The sequence below is a fragment of the Aythya fuligula genome, chromosome 20 (assembly GCF_009819795.1).
Source record: "Aythya fuligula isolate bAytFul2 chromosome 20, bAytFul2.pri, whole genome shotgun sequence".
NCBI lineage: Eukaryota > Metazoa > Chordata > Aves > Anseriformes > Anatidae > Aythya > Aythya fuligula.
In genome coordinates, this window is record NC_045578.1 from 6,337,512 (window position 1) to 6,356,289 (window position 18,778).

General features: G+C 53.9%; 2 protein-coding genes across 2 annotated transcripts; one reads left to right on the forward strand and one right to left on the reverse strand.

The window, feature by feature from the left end:
* Window positions 1-251: 251 nt before the first annotated feature.
* Window positions 252-4,350, reverse strand: TLCD2 (TLC domain containing 2). The gene is made up of 4 exons (XM_032200890.1): window positions 4,132-4,350; window positions 3,610-3,692; window positions 2,886-2,968; window positions 252-1,506 (listed from the first exon to the last, which is right to left on the reverse strand). The coding sequence occupies exons 1-4, from the start codon at window positions 4,311-4,313 to the stop codon at window positions 1,129-1,131; spliced, it is 726 nt and encodes a 241-aa protein (XP_032056781.1). The 5' UTR covers window positions 4,314-4,350; the 3' UTR covers window positions 252-1,128.
* A 7,043-nt stretch (window positions 4,351-11,393) lies between these two features.
* LOC116497411 (apoptosis-inducing factor 3-like) lies at window positions 11,394-18,609 on the forward strand. Its single transcript, XM_032201148.1, has 17 exons — window positions 11,394-11,467; window positions 11,654-11,763; window positions 11,849-11,958; window positions 12,630-12,674; window positions 12,756-12,837; window positions 12,971-13,083; window positions 13,509-13,595; window positions 13,955-14,046; window positions 14,275-14,405; window positions 14,977-15,092; window positions 15,514-15,585; window positions 15,920-15,983; window positions 16,438-16,514; window positions 16,599-16,716; window positions 17,376-17,474; window positions 17,905-17,980; window positions 18,501-18,609. The coding sequence occupies exons 1-17, from the start codon at window positions 11,394-11,396 to the stop codon at window positions 18,607-18,609; spliced, it is 1,575 nt and encodes a 524-aa protein (XP_032057039.1).
* Window positions 18,610-18,778: the final 169 nt, after the last annotated feature.

Here is an 18,778-nt window from a genome sequence, read left to right on the forward strand (position 1 = left end):
TCCCAGGTGCCAGCCTGCAGAAAGTGCACCCTCCCTCGCCTCAGGGAACAGGAGAAACCTTAATCTTCCTCCATAGAAAGGAGAGGGAACAAAAATCCCTGGAGAGGTAGTCTGGGCCAGTGTATGGTATATATTTTTACTCTGGAGCAAGGAGATACAGGATAGGAAGCCAGTGCTGAGCAATGACACCCCTGGAGCAGACTGGAATGCAGAGCCCCTTTTTCCCTGCTAAGCCTCTTCGCCTTGAGCTGTTTCATTTGCAGCCGTTTATTAAAAAACTTGTGTTAATAAGAGCTCGTGCTGCTGGTTAAAGACCATTACACTGTGCTCTGCAGCAGGACTTTTCATTCCTAATAGATGCCAAATCTGGCCCATCTGAAAAAGCCCCATTATGTGGGAAGTGACCGTCACATAGCATCCTGGCACACAGCTCGTGCTCTCCCACACACATGGGGAATTAAAAGGTCTGGGAACAAAACAACACTGGAAAAGTTCCAGTTGTCAGGAGAAGTCAGCAGCCTGTCCCCGAGCACAGTTCTGCTGCTCCACTTCTCCCACCCCAGAACCTGCAGCAGGCAGCATCTGACAAGGACAGCCTAAGCCTCTCCCTCCATTACCCACCTGGGACAATCTCTTTGGGGAGGACTCATGAATGCAGGATTTGGCTTTTACTGGCCCTGGCCTCGAGGGTGAAGCCTTGGTGCTCCCATGGGAAGTGCCAGAGACAGCAGAGGACTGAGTGCAGTGTCCCCCGGGGTGTTGGGATGCTGCAGGTGCAGCTCCAAAAGGGTTATAAACACATGGTGGTGTTTGTATGTCCAGAAGAGCAGCAGGGAAATGGTGCTCCCTGCTCCCTTCTCATTTCAGCAGTGCTTTGTGGAGCTGTGAGAGCCCTTGGGGCTTCTTTCTGCAGCTCGGGTCATCCAACCACATCATCTGAAGTGCCCCAGTGCCTGGTCCGTGAGCACCTTCTCTGCCCAGCGTCCGCAGCCACAAGCCCAGAAGCTCTGTCTGTGCAGCCCCTCCAAGCAAGACACTGAAATAGCCGTGCTCACTCTCCACAGCTCTCCGCTGTCCTCATCCACGGGCTCACAGCTGCTCATCCCCTGGGGCCTGCGGGGAATGGAGCTATTTCTCCTTCTCCCGCCGCACATCCCGGCTGGATTTGAAGAAGTCACTACGCAGCAGGCGGTAGAAGAGGATGATGTTCATGGGCATCATGATTGCCATGCCCACCATGCCCACAGTGTAGGCTGCCAGGGGCACTTGCTGCCGGTTGAGGAGCAGCCAGCGCGTCATCCAGGCCAGCGTGGTGATGCGAAACACCACGTAGGTGCCCAGGTTGACGATGCTGGTGAGGCGGTAGCAGGTGGTGTGCACCAGGTCGGCCATGAGCAGGATCTGCCGCAGGTGGAGGAAGATGGAGTTGATCTCCACCAGCAAGGCCACGAAGGCAAAGCCCATGTACTGATGGAGCAGCACCGCGATACCGAAGCAGACAATCACCTGGGAGGAGAAAGGAGAGAGGCTGAGCCCGAGTGCTGGTTGCTCTCAGCTGCTGCAAGCCAGAGCCCTTCATGCTTGGGCACCGCGTGAAGCAGAGCTGGAAACAGTTGTCACGCCAAAGCCAAACCGCTGGTCATCGCTTCACTCATCTCTGCAGTGCTGCAGGCACGAGATAAGGTCTCTCCATCACCACGTGAAACCTGAGTGTGTGTTTGTTTTGTTTTGTTTTTCCCCAGAAAAAAAGAAGAAGGAAGCAATTGTATAAACCCTGGGATAAAGAGGAAGCTGAACAGGCAGACCTAACCCTGCTTTTGTGGCCTGGGGGGCGCAGCTGGTGGTGGCCTAGCAAGGTGGTTCTGCACACAGCGAACAACACTGGCAGGGAGGGAGATGCCTAGCCCAGGGCTACGGCTGCTGCTGGCTCAGGGATTCTCCCCAGGACAGGCACACGGCAGGAATTAAGTAGCTTTGGTACATGAGAGCCCCGTGGCCACCTCTCAGGGAGCTCTGGGATGCCCCAGAGGACAGGGCTGTGGGGGCTAAGTGGGTACAATCCTGCCCTGCACCCTCCCTGCCTGCCCGTGCCCTACCATGCTCAGACCTTCCTGCAGTTTATACCCTTAATGCTGTTATTTGTATTGGCTCTCTAATAAGATTATCTGCTTGCTAAATCACTGTCTTGGCCTGAATTAGCTCTATTGTGCAGATGACCTTTTGACTCGTGAACGGTGGCCAGCAGAGCTGCAGGGCTGAAAATCGCCTTCCCCAGCACGGTCCCACCGCCAGCCCTCCTGTCCCCCATGCCCTGCAAAGCCCCCTGCCTCCCCTGGAGTCTGCTGGAAAATAGGCTCGGCTGCTCAGCTGCACAGTGCCATCCCCCTGCCCTGCAGCGTGTGCAGTGCTCAGGCACCCAGACAGCAGAGGCAAGTAAGGAGAAACCCATACGAGGTGCAGAGAGGAGCAGGGGGAGGCAGAGAGCACTTATATGAGGGCATCACAGCTGCCTGCAGCCACCCAAGCCCCATGGCCACAGCTTTGACCTGAATGAAAGCACCCCGGGGAGCAGCCAGGAGCAGGAGGTGGAAGGAGGAGATGTTTGGGGTGCGCAGCCCTTCCTGTGGCTGCTCAGCTGGCTGAGAGCCGGCAGGAGCTGAGGTGCTTGCTGGTGCCAACGGGGACACCTGGGTCATGCCTGTCTGTGCCAGGGGCATGGATCAGCCCCCCCAGAACATTAAAGGTAAGGCTGTGGCTCGGACCACTCAGGTCCCACAAGCATCGGGGTCTGTCCCCACCTCGCCACCTCCCTCGTGATGAGCGGGACACTCCTCAGACCCGCTGCCACCCAGCGCTGCGCCCCGGGGAGCAGCCGGCGGACTCACCACGGAGTGATGGAAGAGCAGCTCCCAGGACTGGTGAAATTTCTGATTGCACAGCATGTCCACGAAGTCTTCCAGGAAATACCCTGGGGACAGAGAGGCCGTAAGCAAGGAAAGGGGGGGGCAATATGTGGGGACTCCCCAGCAGGCTCAGTACCTGACTGGCCACGAGGGCAGCACTCGACCCCTGTTTCCACCCCAGGATCGGATCCCACCCCACATCCCTGCAGCCCCTAGCAGCTACAGGATTTGCTGCCACCAAAGCAACCCCACGGTGGTGTTTTGGGTAGTTAAATCTCCTTGCTGAGCTGTGGCAATGCCGGGCAGCCTGTCAGCACTGACCACATAGCTAGTGACAGATCAGCAAGGTGACAAGGAGGGGGACAGGCTTCACGCAGCCGCAGGACTCAAAACTTCTGGCCTCCGTGCTAGATAGTTTAGCACCAGGCTTTAGGGGGATCTGCGCTGACCCCATATTTGGGCACTTTTAGGATTCTCCAAGCCCTGGCTGTCCAACGAGGACGGTGGCGGGCAGCCTGGTGCCCAGTACCTCCCGGCTGCGGGTGCCGTGGGACAGAAAGGAGCCACTGTCCTTGCCAAGAATAAGACGATTGTCTGGGGTGCCTGAGACATCGCTGCTCAGGACGTGGCACCGTCAGGCACCGACGGGCCCCTGGGGACCCCCGGGGACAAAGCAGGGGGCAGCCCGCTCCCCCCCCGGCCTCACCTACGGACACGGCCACCAAGCTGCGCGCCCCGGGCGGCTGCGTGCCCACCAGGTCCTCGTGCAGCTCGGGGTAGAGGTAGAACCTGCGGGGAGAGGGGCTGCGAGTGCTGGGCAGTGCCTCTGCCCCCCGCTTCCCTTCCAGCGTCCCGGGTGCCCACCTGGTGCTGCTCACCCCCCCGGCACCCTCCTGTCCCCCTTGCCCTCCCCATAGCCACTCTGTCCTCCCGCTCCCCCCCTCCCCAGAGCCTCCCTGTCCCCTGCTACCCCAAAATCCCCTTGTACCCCTCCATCCCTCAGCACCCCACATGCTCCACTCCCCCCAAGTCCCCCAGCATCCCATCCACCCCCTCCCCAACCCCCCCCAGCATCCCCTAACACCCCAATCCCCCCCTTCCACATACCCAAACCCCCTCGGCGCTTCCCTCCCCGCACTTCAGCCCCAAGTTCCCATTGGGATCCCCGGACAGCCCGGTTGTCCCGTGTCCCCCCAAACCCTCTGGGTGCCCCCACAGAGCCGCTCACCCCAGCAGCGCCCCGCTGCTGCTGAGCACGCTGTGTGCCAACGAGGTCCAGATGTTTCGCCACTTCCAGCGGTTGCGCCGAGCCGAAGGAGGCGGCGGCACCAAGCGCTCCAAACCCCGGTTCAACAAGCGGAAAGCGGCGAAAGAACCGGCCATCAGCAGCAACCCCGCACCGACAGCCATGGGCAACCCTCAGCACCCCATGGGGCACCCACGGGAGCTCCACCACCGCTCCGCCTCGCCCCAACCAGCGCCGCCCCGGGCACCGGCACCGCCCCGGCAGCACCGGGAACCGCCTCGCCCCGTGGCCCCGTTGTTTTGGGGCCAGCTCTGGGCATCGCCATTGCTTGGGTGGGAAGGGAAAAAAGGGGGGAGATGCAGCCAGCAGCGGTCCCGAGGGTGCTGGGGGGTTGTGGGAGCCCCCATCCCGTGCTGCTGTGGGTTTTCCACTTCCACGCAGACGGACACGGAGGGGCTGTCCTTCCTCGCAGCGCCTGATTCAGGAAGAGGGTGGAATGGGAAAGGAGGCCCCTGGGGTGTGTGTCAGCTGCCGGTGGCAGCCTTGAGTCAGAAACGGCTGCAGGCATTGCTGTGAAACGAGGGGCAGGGTGTCCCGATGCTGTGGGGCGTCCCGACACCGTGGGGACACCTTCCTTGTCCCCCCTCCCGAGGGCTCTTCTCCAGCTCAGTGGCACTGGATGGATGAACACCCCTCCTCTACGGTGCTGCAGTCGGGGTGTTTCGCCCGAAAACATCCCCAGTGCCTGCTGTCAGTGAGGCAGCACATCATTGCACATCATTGGGATGTGCTGGGGACACAGCCCTCACCCTGGGTACGGATCCACAGGATCCCTGCAAGCACACACCAACAAATCTGGCTGCAGGTTAAGTGATTAACAAGGTCCAAATCCATTCTGCACCCACCACGCTCTTGCCCTCCACCCCCCTGTCCCGTGTCTGCTCCCGAGAGCAGCTCCCCGGTGTCCGGATACCCCTGCTCTGGGGGTTTGGGGGAACTCAGGGGTGGTGTCCCCCCAATTTCTTCAGTTCCATCCTACCGCGGCGCTGCTTCTCCTGCCTGCCCGTCACTTGATCGCTCCCGTGTTGCTCTTTGATGTCTCCACCAGAAGCGCGGATGCTGCCCAGACCTCGCGTCGCTCCTGCAGACGGGATGAGTCACCGCGTACACACCGATTAATGTCAGAGGCTGCCTCCTCTTTGAGGCATTAATTTGGGATGAAATCGTCTTCGTTCTCCTCGCTTGAACGGGAACATGCGGAGCCTGAGCTCTCAGTCACTGCCCTCTCCGGGGTAATGCACGCTGAAACAGCAACAAGCGATACGCTGATGGGAGAGACATTGCAGAGGGGAGAGATTAAATCAGAGCTGAAAGAGAGGGGTGAGATAGTCCCCACTGATAGCAAAGCAGCTGCTCATGCTGCAGAAATTTGCCTAAAAGCCAGGAAAAGCAATGCAATTTCATAGCCATTAAGTGCTGAGGAGACGTCGCCTGAAGTAATCCACAGCCCCGACTGCTGGGGGGATTATAAATAACCCCGTGTATTAGGACTGGAGGGATCACACGGGCTAATCAGTTACCGAGAGGGCCAAATGGAGACGATCCTGCTTGGTGGAAGAGATGCAGAGGGAAGGGTGCTCAGCCTGTGCCCAGCCAGAGCCGGAGACGTGCTGGGCTGCCCAGGGCACCGGGCAGGAAAATTGTTTGGTGCCTAATTGTGCTGTAAAATGGCAGGGAGCCGGCTCCTGATGAAACTCATCTGCGGTGTCTTAGCCGCAGAAATCTTTGACTGTCCCTTTCCGTGGCGGCAGGAATAGTTAAAATGCTTCTGGGCACTGGAGAGCTTTTACCGGCCACTTGCACACGGGAGGAATTTAAGCCGTGATTAATTGAGCCTCTGGTTCGGCGGCTGAAATCCCGCTGCTGGAGCACCACCAGCGGCCGCACACTTTCTATCTTTCGGTTACTTTTGGCCCAGATTTTACGCAACTATTCCAGGACTTGCCATCGGGCATGCTCTCCTACAAGCCCTCTTTTTGGCTTTTCCTGCTTTCCTTCCGCCCCCTGCAGCTATGGCACTAACCAGGGGACGGTTTTAGGGATGGAGGGACGGTTTTAGGGGGTTTTAGGGATGGAGGGGTGACAAACAGGTCCCCTGACACAAGCCCCAGCCCCAAATCCTCTCCGTGTCCAGGTTCCAGGGCCAGGCTCGTCCCAGGGCAGGAGGGGAGCGCTCCGGCACCGCTGCCACAAGAGGTCCCTGCACGCTCGCTGAAGAGCCAGGCAGGGCGACCCGCTCGGAAAGGGCCTCTGCAGCCACACCTTATTTGGAGATATTGCTTTTTTCACCCCATTTTTGAGGCGTTTTCCAGCAGCTCCCAAAAGGCGGCGTTGGGTGCAGGGATGCAGCCCAGGGGCTGCTCCCAGCGGGGCAGGGGCTCCCTCCGGGTGTCAGCAAGGATGTGCCCAGCCCATAACTCCATCATCCCATAACGTGCCATCCCATAACGCTGTGGGGACGCAGCTCATCCCCTAGCAGGGGCTCCACAACAGCCGAGGTGTAAAGCGAGGGTGCAGCAGTGTTTTTAATAGCCTGGATAACTTTTTTTTTCTCCCTCTCACAATTCGGCGTTTCCCTGCGGCACATCTGGGACAGATAAAACCATTTTCCCCAAAAGAGCCCCAGCAGTTTGCTGATAATGGCCAGCATGAACTCTGCCAGATAAACGGTGTCCTCTCCCAGATGCTGCTCCTGGATGGGGGTGCGGGTGCTCCTTACCCAGCACCGTTCTGCTCCCAAACACCGCCCGGGGCTCGCTGCAGCCAGCAGATGTGGGAGCTTGTGACATGGAAAGTCCTTCTGGGTAAAGTCCTGCTCCTGCTTTTGGGAAGTCTCGCTCCCTTCACTCACCCTTCTCCAACCAGGGAGGTGGAAAGCCCATCTGCTCATCTAATGCCATGCTCACACCTCACAGAGCTTGGGGAGTCCGAGATCTCAAAGCAAATCAAGCAGCTCGACTTCCAAATTTTAATCAGTTGTCTTCTTCACCCCCCTCTAAAGCACGTCAGGGCCCTGCTAGGCCATAGGAAGTCAGACGATACAGAGCAGCTCTACTCTATATATCCGGCTTTTAATTCAGAAAGTCTGTGAACTCTGTGCTTATGAAAGGACCTACTGTGAGAAATGTGCTGCATGTGGCAGAGCACGCCCAAGAGCTGCAGAGGTAGCTGTGGAGAGCACTGAAATCAATGCAGACTCCAGCATCTGCCCCTTCCAGCTAGGAACACCTTCCTGGTTAACCACCAAACTCAGGACTTGGTCTTGGATGGTGAGGAGCTCGCCTGGCTTTGCACCACCACCCATCCGCGCTCACCCTGCTCAAGCCCAAGAGGGGAAAACCCTCCCTGCTCTCCCCAAGCTCTGAGCAGCCCCGAGTGCGTCCCGCTGTCACCGATCCTTTCTGACACTGTCCCTTCAACAACTTTGGCATCTCCTGGAAGCTCAGCTTCCTTCTTTCCTGATGGTGAACGGTGAGATGTGGGGCCAGGCGCCTGCTGCCCAGCCTATATCCCATTCCTCACCCTGGCCAGACATGAACGCTCAGGAAGAATATATGAAACAGCACATATATACTCTATAAACAGCACATATATACTCTATAAGCAAATTGAGTCCCTCTAAATATTTCATTTTCCATGTCTCCTTCCCCTGTGGGATAAACATGTTTCTTCTATCTGGTTTACCGTGCTCAAGCTTAAGTCATTGCTGACAGATATTGATGTGCTTGCTGGCTACGTTATGAGGTATTTATGACCCCGTGCTTTTTGCAATTCAGACAGGTTCAGAATGAGCCTTGAAAGGTGGAAGTACATCCCAGAGCCCTACACCCCTCTGTGCAGCACTGCTTGTTGCTGAGCCCCCATGATTGCTCCTGCATTACAAATAGAAGTGCTGGAGCTTCACAGCTCCTGCTGCTGCTGGCTCTGCAGCTGGGCATGGGGTAGGTTCCCTCCTGAATTCTCTCATTATTAATATCACAAACCAAGCTGTTCTGAGAGCGGTGTCCCATTAATCATCTTAGCTCTGCTGCTTTCTTCACTTCGCTTCCTCTTCCTGCGCCTGAGCATTCTTCAGCGCGCTGGGCTCTGTGCAATGCACTGCTAAAATCTACAGCCCTGCTAAGGCAGGGAGGGAACAACCTGAGCAAGCTGTGGGCAAGGACATATCTGTACAGCCACAGCTGCACTACAGCAGGACAGAACATGCTGCACTGGCTGAGGGTGGTAGGGGCTTGAAAGCAGACCACCTCCCCCCCCCCATTACATTTTCACCTGGGTTTGAATATTGCAGAGTGCTGGCAACACTGGATAGACATAATAAAAGTGAGGATATCTAATAAAAAGTGAGGACAGCTTGCCAGGATTGTCCAAGGACTGCTGATGACCACCTGAGCTCAGCTCACGTTTCAGGGCACTGCATCATTTCTCTCTCTCCCTTCGTTTCTACCTCCGATCCTGCTGCATTTTACAAGCAAAGGTCTTCACCATGCTGAGCATCCAGCTCTGCGTTACTTAGCAAAGGACCAAAAGATGCTTACAGAGCATCTTGCTGAAAACCTGCCTCTGCTAGCATCCCATTCCCTGAATCCCTCGAGGGCTTATTGCATGTTTCTAGGTGTGAGCTGTCAGAGCAGCATGCAGCACCCTGCAGCAAACCCAAACCTCCCCCTTACACTCAGTGCCCTTCCTGACTTTGAGAACAGGGTGGGATCCCTTTGCCATCACCTTTACCCTCATCAGAAGTGGGGATTTTGTTTTGCAAAAGTCCTTCCCGCGATGCTGGGCTGCATCCAACAGCTGGATTGGACTCAGCCCTGCAGTGCCAAAGCCACCCAAAGCACAGCAGGGGTTCCCACCTGGCTCCCAGCGAAGCCTCACACCACTGCTTGACTTCGGACCTTCCACTTTGCTGGTGCACTGCAGCTTTCATCCCCGAGCAAACGCTTTCCAGCAATTTCTGCTGAGTCAGAGAATGCCTCCACGAGGGCTGCTGCTTCTCCACGTGGGAATGCGCTCCTAGGGAATAATTACAGAGAGTTTAAACAGGGACGTGCAGTAGCCAAATTGCTTCACTCTCAGGCGCCTGGCCAGCAAGGCAAAACCCAAAGCTGCTTGTTAGCACTGTAAGAAAATACTCTGCACCTGCGCCCACTGTGGGCGTACACCACCCGTGGGCTAAGAGCACTCCTGGCATCAAAGTGTCCCAGGGCTGAAATGAGTGCTTACAACTTGCTTACAGCTCTGTGGGTCCAACAAAATGAGCCACTCTGCAGGCAGTGAGCGTACACTTACTGAGCATCCATGTCCGTGTCCTCTTCTTTCTGCCATGCCCACGACGGGGTTTGGGAAAGCGTTTTCATTCCCCTCTGATGCTGGATTTCAGAGCATGCTGCACAGCAGAAAGCTGCTCCGCTTCTGCAAGAGGAATGATGGCAACATGCTGCTAGGGATTTGTCCCCCCTCTAAATTTTGAGACGTATTTAAAGGTTTTGAAACATCTTGACTGTGAAATAGAGATAAGAACTGGAGTAGACACAAACAGTGTAGGCGTCACTCCCATTTTTTGCAACTCCCACCCTCCTGCAAAAATAGCACAGTCAGCAGCATGCCACCCTGTGCAATCCACACGGACATGGCAGCGGTGGGACTGGGTGCCTGGACGTCCGCAGACCGAAATGTACTCATGCAGGTGCAGAGCAGGAACATGGGGCATTTGCAGAGATGCTGAACACTTTGTGTTGCCTTAAAATCAAAGGGAGATAGAGAGGATCTGCCTTAAAACAAACAAACACAGATCAATTAATTTTAAATGTTGTAGAAATGTATAAGTAGTAGTATCCAAAGTGTGGCAAAAATATGTGCTGGGCTAAAGCACTTCCCATCAAGAAAGAGCAGAGGTATCTCTGCATTGACTCAGTTTCTGTTTCCGAAATGCATCTCACATGACGCACCTAGCCTCCAAACCACACCTACCCCATAATTCATAATGTCCTTAATTCTTTTGCAAGCAGTTTCTAAATCTGAATTTAAAAAAAAAAAAAAAAAAAAAAAAAAAGAAAAGAAAACAAACAACGTTAATGATGCACGGAGCAGTTGCAGAAATCAGATAAGCTGTGTCCCTACTGCCACCCTCCAACTGGGAATGTTGTGCAAGGCTGGGAGAGCATCGCCCAGCGTGGGCTGGGGGAGCGGGGTTTGGGGAGAGACTTACAGACGGGGAAGGGACTCACAGACGGTGGTGGCAGCTTTCGACAGGGGCAAACGTTGAGTCCCTGCAGCAGCACCCTGTGAGTATCCGTTGAAGCCTTTCCTTGGGGTCGGGGTGGTAATGTGGGAATTTCCCAATGTCTTGGTGTCGGCAGTGAAATCACTGCCATATATTGTGCACATGCTCTTTAAAATGTGCCCCACATTTCCCCTCCGTCTCAATTTTTTTCCTTTTTTTTTTCCTTCCAAAATGGAGAGGAAAATCTCTAAATACCCAGTGGACTTTCTTCTAAGCTAAAGCAGAGGCAGCACTAAAAACCAAGTTTTTCAGCTCCTTTTTAGCCTAGGAGACGCTTTGGACAGGGATTGTTGCCTTTTTATTTTTATTTTTTCTCCGGTTAGTGCAAATACTATCTCAGCACTAGCACTGGAGAGGTTTCAGAGGTACTGTGGCAACTCTGCAGACCCCAGGCCAGAGCATCCACAGGCTGCATGAGCAGTGTCTTGCCCTGACTCATCTACTGTAAATAATTTTAAATAATTTTATTTGTTTATGACACAACTATTGTGAAACAGGCTTGCCAGCTTGCTTGCCCTGTGCTTGAGCTCAGTTTAATGGGATGCAGGGCTGTCACCTGAAAATGAGAATTGGGTTAAGTCAGTGAAAAAAATATCAAAGGAATGGGCTTTGGATTTGGAGATGAAATAAAAAATGGGGACATGTGCTTTTTCTGCCAGTCATGGCTCCTATTTTATTTTATTTTATTTTATTTTATTTTATTTTATTTTATTTTATTTTATTTTATTTTATTTTATTTTATTATTTTTTTTTCCTGTTGCACCATGAGTGTGGGGCCCCTGAAATAGCTGTGGCCCTACTTTTTGTTGTGGGATTTTGCCGTGATGGCACAAATGTGCCTAAATGTCGTTGCCTTCAGGGGACACAGACAGACACCAACCCCTTCAGCCACCCACCCATGGCCACCGGCAAGGACGGCGATGACACCATCACCGCCGAGGTCTGCAATGAAGCCGACATTGGGGATGGAGAGTGAGTACCTTGGAGGGAGGCCGAGGCCCAGCCTGCCGCCATGAGCCACGCAGGGCTGGCATTGCCCCCACAATGGCTGCCATGCTGGAGGCAGCCATGTTGGTGGCTGAGGGAGCACCATGATGGCCATGAGGGGCTGAGCCTTGGCTCGCCACCACAGCATCCACCTCTCTGCCTCTCTTGCAGGCTCTGTGAGGTGATGGTGGCTGGCCACCCGGTGCTGCTGGTGAGGAACAAGAAGGAGTTCAGCGCCCTGGGCAGTAGGTGCCCACATTACGGTGCCCCACTCAGCAAAGGTAATGCTTGTGCTGGGTGGTGGGGAGAAGCCATGCTGGGGAGGCTGGCTGTCACCTTATTGTTGTGGGGGCTTTTCTGTTGCAGGGGTCTTGAGGGGGCATAGGCTGCGCTGCCCCTGGCATGGAGCCTGCTTTAACATCAAAACAGGAGATATTGAGGAATACCCTTCTCTGGACTGTCTTCCCTGCTTTAAGGTGATGTGTTGTCCTCCCAGCTTGGTCTATGTCCTCTGTGCCACCCACAAGTTCCTGTCACTGACTGTGGTCCCCATCACACAGAGCTACACATAGGATGATTTCCTGGGATCATGTAACTCTCTGTCCTCAAGCTCTTTCCAATCCAAAATGATGCCACACATCTTGGTATCCTCCACAGCCAGCACTGCTCTTTTTTTTTGGAAAGGAAAAAAGGATTTACACTTCTTCCTGAGTGCCCCTGGGAGGAAGAGAAAAGCTCATGAGCTCCGCAGCATCAATGGGTGCTCACTTGACATTCACAATCCCTATGGGTCACTCTTGGTGTGTCAGAGAGGGTTGCCCTCCAACATTCAGCCCAACGGAGCAGGTCCATGAACACCTGTGGACACTGATCCTCCCTCCTTAGAGCTGGACTCCATTATCCAGATTTGTCCTACAGGTCCCCAACTTTGCCTCCTAGACCCTTTCTCATTCAGGTCCCAGACAGCCCGCTCTTAGCAGGATCCCCTTTAACATCAGCCCTAGGACAGACCCCTGCCCAAGCTTTTAAGTCACCATGGGGCCAGAAAGCATGGCGCAGCAAACCCACTTAATTAGAACCTCACAGGAAAGATCCTATCACCACCCCATGAGTGCAGTGCTTAAATACTCTTCTTTTATCCCTTCAGGTAACAGTGGAACAAGGAAAGGTGTTTGTTACAGCAAAAAAGAAGGTACTGACCATACCTGCTGCCACTAAGCACAATCAGCACCTTGAGCTAGGTACAATTTCATTATTTCTCACTTCATTCTAGGATCTTGAAAGCAGCGTGAGGGTGAAGAACACAAGCAAACGGTGTCTTCTCAACCCGAACACAGTGCTGCTCCTTGGGGGAGGTAAGTGAAGTGGTCTGTACCATGCCCTCCTCACATATACTGTGAGCTGCCAGTCTTGTCTCTGGGGGGAAGTTGTCTTCTCCTCTTGCTCCATAGTGATGTGTAATAGGGCTGAGATGAGCATCTCTTGTAGGTGTGGCTGCCCTGGTCTGCGCAGAGACACTTCGCCAAGAGGGCTTTACTGGCAGGATCATCATGGCCACCAAAGAGAAACATGCTCCATATGACAAGTCCAAACTGATCAAGGTTTGTCTGTGAGAAGAGCAGGACCATGCCCGGGTACAACATGTGAATTAGGGGCATAGTCCACACTCATCACCAGACTGAGCGATAAAATGATCCCTTTTGGCAGGGCATCAGGAGTGCTCTGAGGCAAGGAAAAGGGCTATAATTTCCAGCTAATGTTTCACTTTTTCCTCTCAGAAACTCTTTGATCAAAGCCTACCACAGGCTAGTGGTTTTATCCCCTTTGGCTGAGTTCTTCCCACTAGAGGTTGAGTGGATATTTTTTTGAGGGGGTACAGGAAAATGATGGGGATGGGGCAATACTAGCAGCTGTGATTTACTAGGGCAGAATTTGCCTCTTATGCAAACTTCATTCCTAGCAAACGCTGCAAGAGTACTGCTGGCTCTAAGAAGTGCTTTGTGTCATATTTCTGTTTTGTTTCCAGGAAATGACCATGAAAGCTGAGGACCTCTACCTGAGGAAACCTGAATTCCTCAGTGCTCGTGACATAGAGCTCTGGACAGAGAAAGAGGTGCAAGAGCAGCTAAGATCAGTCCTCAGTGGGTGGCTCTGTTCCTGCCACGGGGAGGGGAAGCCCACACTTCCAGGCATAGTGCTACATTTCCAGAATGTGGGGCTCTGCTTAGGTACACGTTATCTTCTGCGACAGTGCTCCAAGGCCAGCGCTAGGGACTGCGAGCATGCTGCAATGCTGCCACAGAAGATAAGGTGCTCCTAAAGCCTAGCACCTGTGGGAAATGAAAAACTCCCCAGCGTTCCTCATTACCTGGGTGTCTAGAAATAGGACAGGCAGGCAGAAGGGACAGATGTGGCAGGACACCCCATAGGGCCAAAGGAGCCTTCCTGATCTTTGCCTCCTTTGTTTTGCAGGCAGTGTCGGTGGATTTCCAGAAGCAGAAGGTCCACTTCAAGGATGGGTCATCTCAGAAGTACAATCAGCTGCTCATTGCAACAGGCAGCCAGTGAGTATATGAAGCATTTGCCACATGCAAAATTTGTGCCAGAACAAGATGGGTCAACACTGGGAGCTTGGAACTCTTCTACAGAAATGTGGAAGGGAGTGGTTATGAGATGACATAGGACAAGATGGGATCAGATGGCCAAGAGACTGCAAGAGTTTGTGTGCTCCCTCCTTACCCTTCCAGCTTCATTTATAATCATTAGACATACCTGGATTTTCTCTCTCTCAGCTCCAGCTCCCTCAAAGTCCCAGGTGCAGACCTGCAGAACGTATGTCATCTCCAAACCCCAGAAGACTCTAGCAAGATCTTAGAGCTGGCAGCTGGGAGGAATGTGGTGGTCGTAGGAGCTTCGTTCATAGGTAAAAGGCTGAGTGACAATCAGGTCATGGAAAAGGGGGCCTTAAAACCCACTGCTGCTGTGTGTGCAGATTGCCTGGGGCCCTCAGGGAAGGGATAGCCATCCACTGTCTGTTTTGTCACCAGAGACTATAGCTGGGGGTGTGTGAGTTACACAACACACCAACTCTTACCTCTGATAGCCAGAAACTGAGCTATCCAGGTCCAGGAAATGTATACAGAGGGAGATGTGCCCTGTGAAATAGTCACTGTCCTTCCAAGGAGCAGGACTTCCCTCAAGCATTGGGAAAGTGAGGGGGTAAGGCACAGAAAAGGAGCTGTTTGGTACAGAACCAGGAGCTGTGCTTTGTATTTCCTAACATCTGGGTCCACAGAGCAAGAGAACAAAGAATACGGGAGGTGGGGAGGGCGGGGTGTTAAATACATCAGCCCAGAAATGCAGAGAAGAGCAGTTAAACATTGGCAATACATCAGATTTGTTCTCTTTGTCTGGAAGAGGAAAAGATTTCCAAGGAGGAGAGTGCAGGTTCCTGCTTGCAGCAGACTTACCTTGGACATGCCCTTCACTTGCAGGAATGGAAGCAGCCGCCTTCCTCTCAGACAAGGCTGCTGCTGTCTCAGTGGTGGAAAAAGATGAGTTCCCTTTCCAGAAAACGCTGGGTCCTCAGGTCGGAGGCGTTTGCATGAAGGTTAGGAGAATGTGGTGCTGATTTCTAGGATGGAGAACATGCGCTATCTAAACAGCCTTGTTATCCACGACAAGCTGGGAAATCCAGCCTTTGCTCTGAGTCACAGCCCTGCGTGCCTAGCCGCCCTTCTGACAGCTCACCAAGGGAGCTGTGCACACACACACCTCACATTTCCCAGCTCGATTCCGTCCCCAAGCCCCATCTCATGCCAGGCCCACCTCATGCACCAGTCCTGGCTGGGAGAGCAGAGCAAAGCCAGGCTTCCAGTACGCCTTGTGCCAGCTGGGGAAGCAAATGAAACCTCTCTGCTGCCTGGAGCAGCAGCTAAGCTGCCTGCCTGGGTTTTGGCTGGATGGCTGCTGCTTTTACCAGCCTGGAATTTCCTAGTGAATACTCAAACTAGCTTCCTTTTCCTTTTCAGATGCTGCAAAATAACGGGGTGAAGTTTTACACGAAAACAGAACTCTGTGAGCTGAAAGGGAAGGATGGAAAGGTCAGCCATGCTGCTGGGATCCCTGAACTGCTAATTATAGCCTCCCCCCCCAACTGAGGTGTATCCTAGTGCCTATGTCTAGGCTTTCTCATCCTGTGTCTAGACCCTTGTGTTTCTTTTCATTAAGCATAACTCTAGGCTCAAAAGGTACCAGTATGCCTTCCTACCTTAGGGGCAACAACTTGATTTTCTCTTACATTCCTGGCAACACACGTTTGCTGGACAAGGTGATCTGAGCCTGTGGAAGAAAAAAGCACAGAACGAGGCAGCAGGGAGTCTGTGGGAATTAGGACAGTTTTTAACTTTTTGTTAGTGATTTTTGCTCCTTTCCTAGGTCACAGAGGCCATTATTGCCAGCGGAAAAAAACTACCTGCAGATGTGGTAGTGCTGGGAATAGGTAAGCAACCCCAGCTGGGAGAGGGAGGCAGGTTTAGAAATAGGGAGAACAGCCAGCAAATCCTAATTTAACCCTTCCCAGAATACTGCTCCCCTCTTTCCCATTCTGCCATCATCCAGACCTTCCTTTTGGCCCCAAATCACCCTAAGAAAGTCAGCAGCCCACAAGTAATCACTCGGCATGAGGAAAGGAGCTACTTATGGTCTCGGTGTGACTTTGGCATGCTTGTTGAGCTCTGTAGGTCACTGCTGTGTTATCGGAGTGTGCTTTGTTCTGGGGCCTGGTTTTATTGTTGCTGGGTTAGGTCAGCACCAGCCCAACCGCTGGTCACTGCCGTGAGCTGCTCTGGTCTGAGCAGGCACCAAAGGCACGTGCTTGCTGTAGGGCCATGGCCAAGTTTCCTCCTTGCTTTTGCAGACCTTTGCTGCATTTGTCCTTGCTCCTTTCCCTGCAGGGGCGTTGCCCAGCTCTGAGTTTCTGAAGGGCACCTCCATTGCCAGAGACAGCAGCGGTGCCATCCTGGTGGATCTGGTAAGTGCCAGCTGAGTAGCCGTGGTCCATGCTGAATCCCTTCTCTCTCATCATTGCATTAATTGCTTTTTTTTGTCTCATTAGTGCATGCAAACCAACATCCCCAACGTGTTTGCTGCGGGGGATGTGGTCTCCTTTCCTGTAGCGCTGCTCGACGGGGAGCGTTCCAGCATCCACCACCAACAGGTGGCCGAGGCTCACGGTGAGACAGTGCGGCACTGTGCTTTCCAGCTCCCCTCACAAATGGGTACCGAGGGAATAGAATCACAGAAACAACAAGGTTGGAAAAGATCTTCAGGATCATCTGCTCCAACCATCCCCTTACCACCAGTGTCACTACTGAACCACGTCCCCAAGCACCGCGTCCAGCCTTTCCTTGAATACCCCCAGGGACGGTGACTCCACCACCTCCCTAGGCAACCCGTCCCAGTGCCTGACTGCTCTTCCTGAGAATAAATGAGGCAGAAGAGACAACAGGATAACAAGATGTAAGGGGCACTGCCTGCCAGTTACCCAGGCTCAGCCTGGGCAGGAAGGGTTTGTGGCCCACACAGAAAACCACCTTAGCTAGGCAGCACTGCAGGTACACTAAGCAGAGAGCTGTTTCTTCAGAAACAGCTTACACAAAGACATTCCTGGGGTGAAGGAGGAGAGAAATACCTCTTCAGGCGCTTTCTGGCCCACTCTTTGGTGAGTCCAGACGCAGACGCAGTGCAGCTGCACATCAGCTCTTAACAGGAATGATTGAGGCCCTGAGAAGCCAGAGCAGAACAAGGTGTTGAGATGAGCAAGCTTAAGATTCAACAACTTCTCCAATCACCTAAAAGAAACAAAAATGTTTACCCTGCTGGTCCACCACAGGTTCCATTGCTGCCCTTAACATGCTGAAGAAGCAGAAGGAGCTGCACACTGTCCCCTTCTTCTGGACCACAATGCTTGGGAAAAGCATCCACTATGCAGGTAGGATGGGGCAGAGGGATGTGAGGAGCTGAACGGCTTCCTAGCGGAGCTGCTCATCCACCAGGTGGGCCCAGGGCTTGTAAACATGAAGCCCTTATCCAGGCTGCAGCAAGGGGCAGCTGTAATTTACCTGAAACAGCTCAAGCTTTGGAGTAGTGGGGTTAGGAATCCTGTCTGAGCTCTGTGCCAGCAGGTTACACACAGCTCTTGGGTTTTGCCGATCTCCAGTGGCTTGGAGGTCACAAAGGAGGAAGATTTTCCCCGTCTAAGTCAAGCAGGGTCTTGGTGTGATGACTCGGGGTCAGCTCTGCCTGACCACAGCCTCCACTGTGCTCCTGTGCTCCCACCTGCACTGGTGGTGGCACTGTGGTGGGGTGGGCGGCAGCGGCTGACCCAGGGCTCCCTGAGCAGCTGCTGCGATCCCCTGCAGGCTGCGGGAAGGGATTCACAGACACCGTCGTGAAGGGCAGCTTGGAGCAGCAGAAGTTCCTGATTTTTTACATCAGGTGAGTGAATCCACAGCCAGCCTGTGCCCCGACCTGGTGGCGCTCTGGAAATGGGGCACTGTCCTCTCCCTCACGGCCTGCAGAGCCTCCTGCAGTGGGGACACGGCTGCACATCACCCTCCCGGGGCTGTGCATTTTTTCCCTGAAATCTAGCAGGGAGACAATTTCAGAGCAAAACAAGCAGGGCAGGCACGGAGAAGAGGCTGAGCTTCCAGCACCTTCCACAGGAGATCTGACACAAGCCACGCTACCCCATAACCAAAATGGGAAAAGCCAGCACTGGGATGGAGACACCAGCTGGGCAGGGAGCCTGGGACATGTCTCCTCTCCCTCTGCCCCCAGACTCGGTGCCCAGCCCCAGCAGCACCCAGGAGATCAGCTGCAAGTCCTTGGGCACCCTGAGGCATCGGCCACCCTGCCCTGAGCCTCCCAAAACACATCTGGCCTGGGGGTAGCAGGGGGCTGCTGCCCCGCTGAGGTATTTGTGCTGAGATCCACGTCCTTCTGCTTTCTCTTTCAGGGATGGCTTCGTGACTGCAGCTGCCAGCCTGAACTGTGACCCCATGGTGTCTCTGATTGCAGAAGTTTTGTACTCGGGGAAACGAATCTCTAAAGAAGAAGCAGAGTAAGTGGCACCCCGAGCAGCCCGGCTCTGCGCTGCCTTCCCCGTGCCAGCACAGAGCCCCTCGAGACACAGAGCTGAGGGGATTTACTGCCCATCCCCAATGCACCTCTCCTTTACAGGGCCTGTGATATCAACCAAATACCCCTGCTGACAGAAACCTGAGCTTCATACAT

Excerpts from the sequence above, each read along its gene's own strand:
- TLCD2 (XM_032200890.1), bottom strand. The coding sequence starts at position 4,313 with ATGGCTGTCGGTGCGGGGTTGCTGCTGATGGCCGGTTCTTTCGCCGCT. Across the intron at positions 2,969-3,609 it reads CTTGGTGGCCGTGTCCGTAG|GGTATTTCCTGGAAGACTTC; the intron begins GTGAGGCCGGGG and ends CTCTGTCCCCAG. Across the intron at positions 1,507-2,885 it reads TGCTCTTCCATCACTCCGTG|GTGATTGTCTGCTTCGGTAT; the intron begins GTGAGTCCGCCG and ends TTCTCCTCCCAG.
- LOC116497411 (XM_032201148.1), top strand. The coding sequence starts at position 11,394 with ATGGCCACCGGCAAGGACGGCGATGACACCATCACCGCCGAGGTCTGC. Across the intron at positions 13,596-13,954 it reads AGCTCTGGACAGAGAAAGAG|GCAGTGTCGGTGGATTTCCA; the intron begins GTGCAAGAGCAG and ends TTTGTTTTGCAG. Across the intron at positions 14,406-14,976 it reads CGTAGGAGCTTCGTTCATAG|GAATGGAAGCAGCCGCCTTC; the intron begins GTAAAAGGCTGA and ends CTTCACTTGCAG.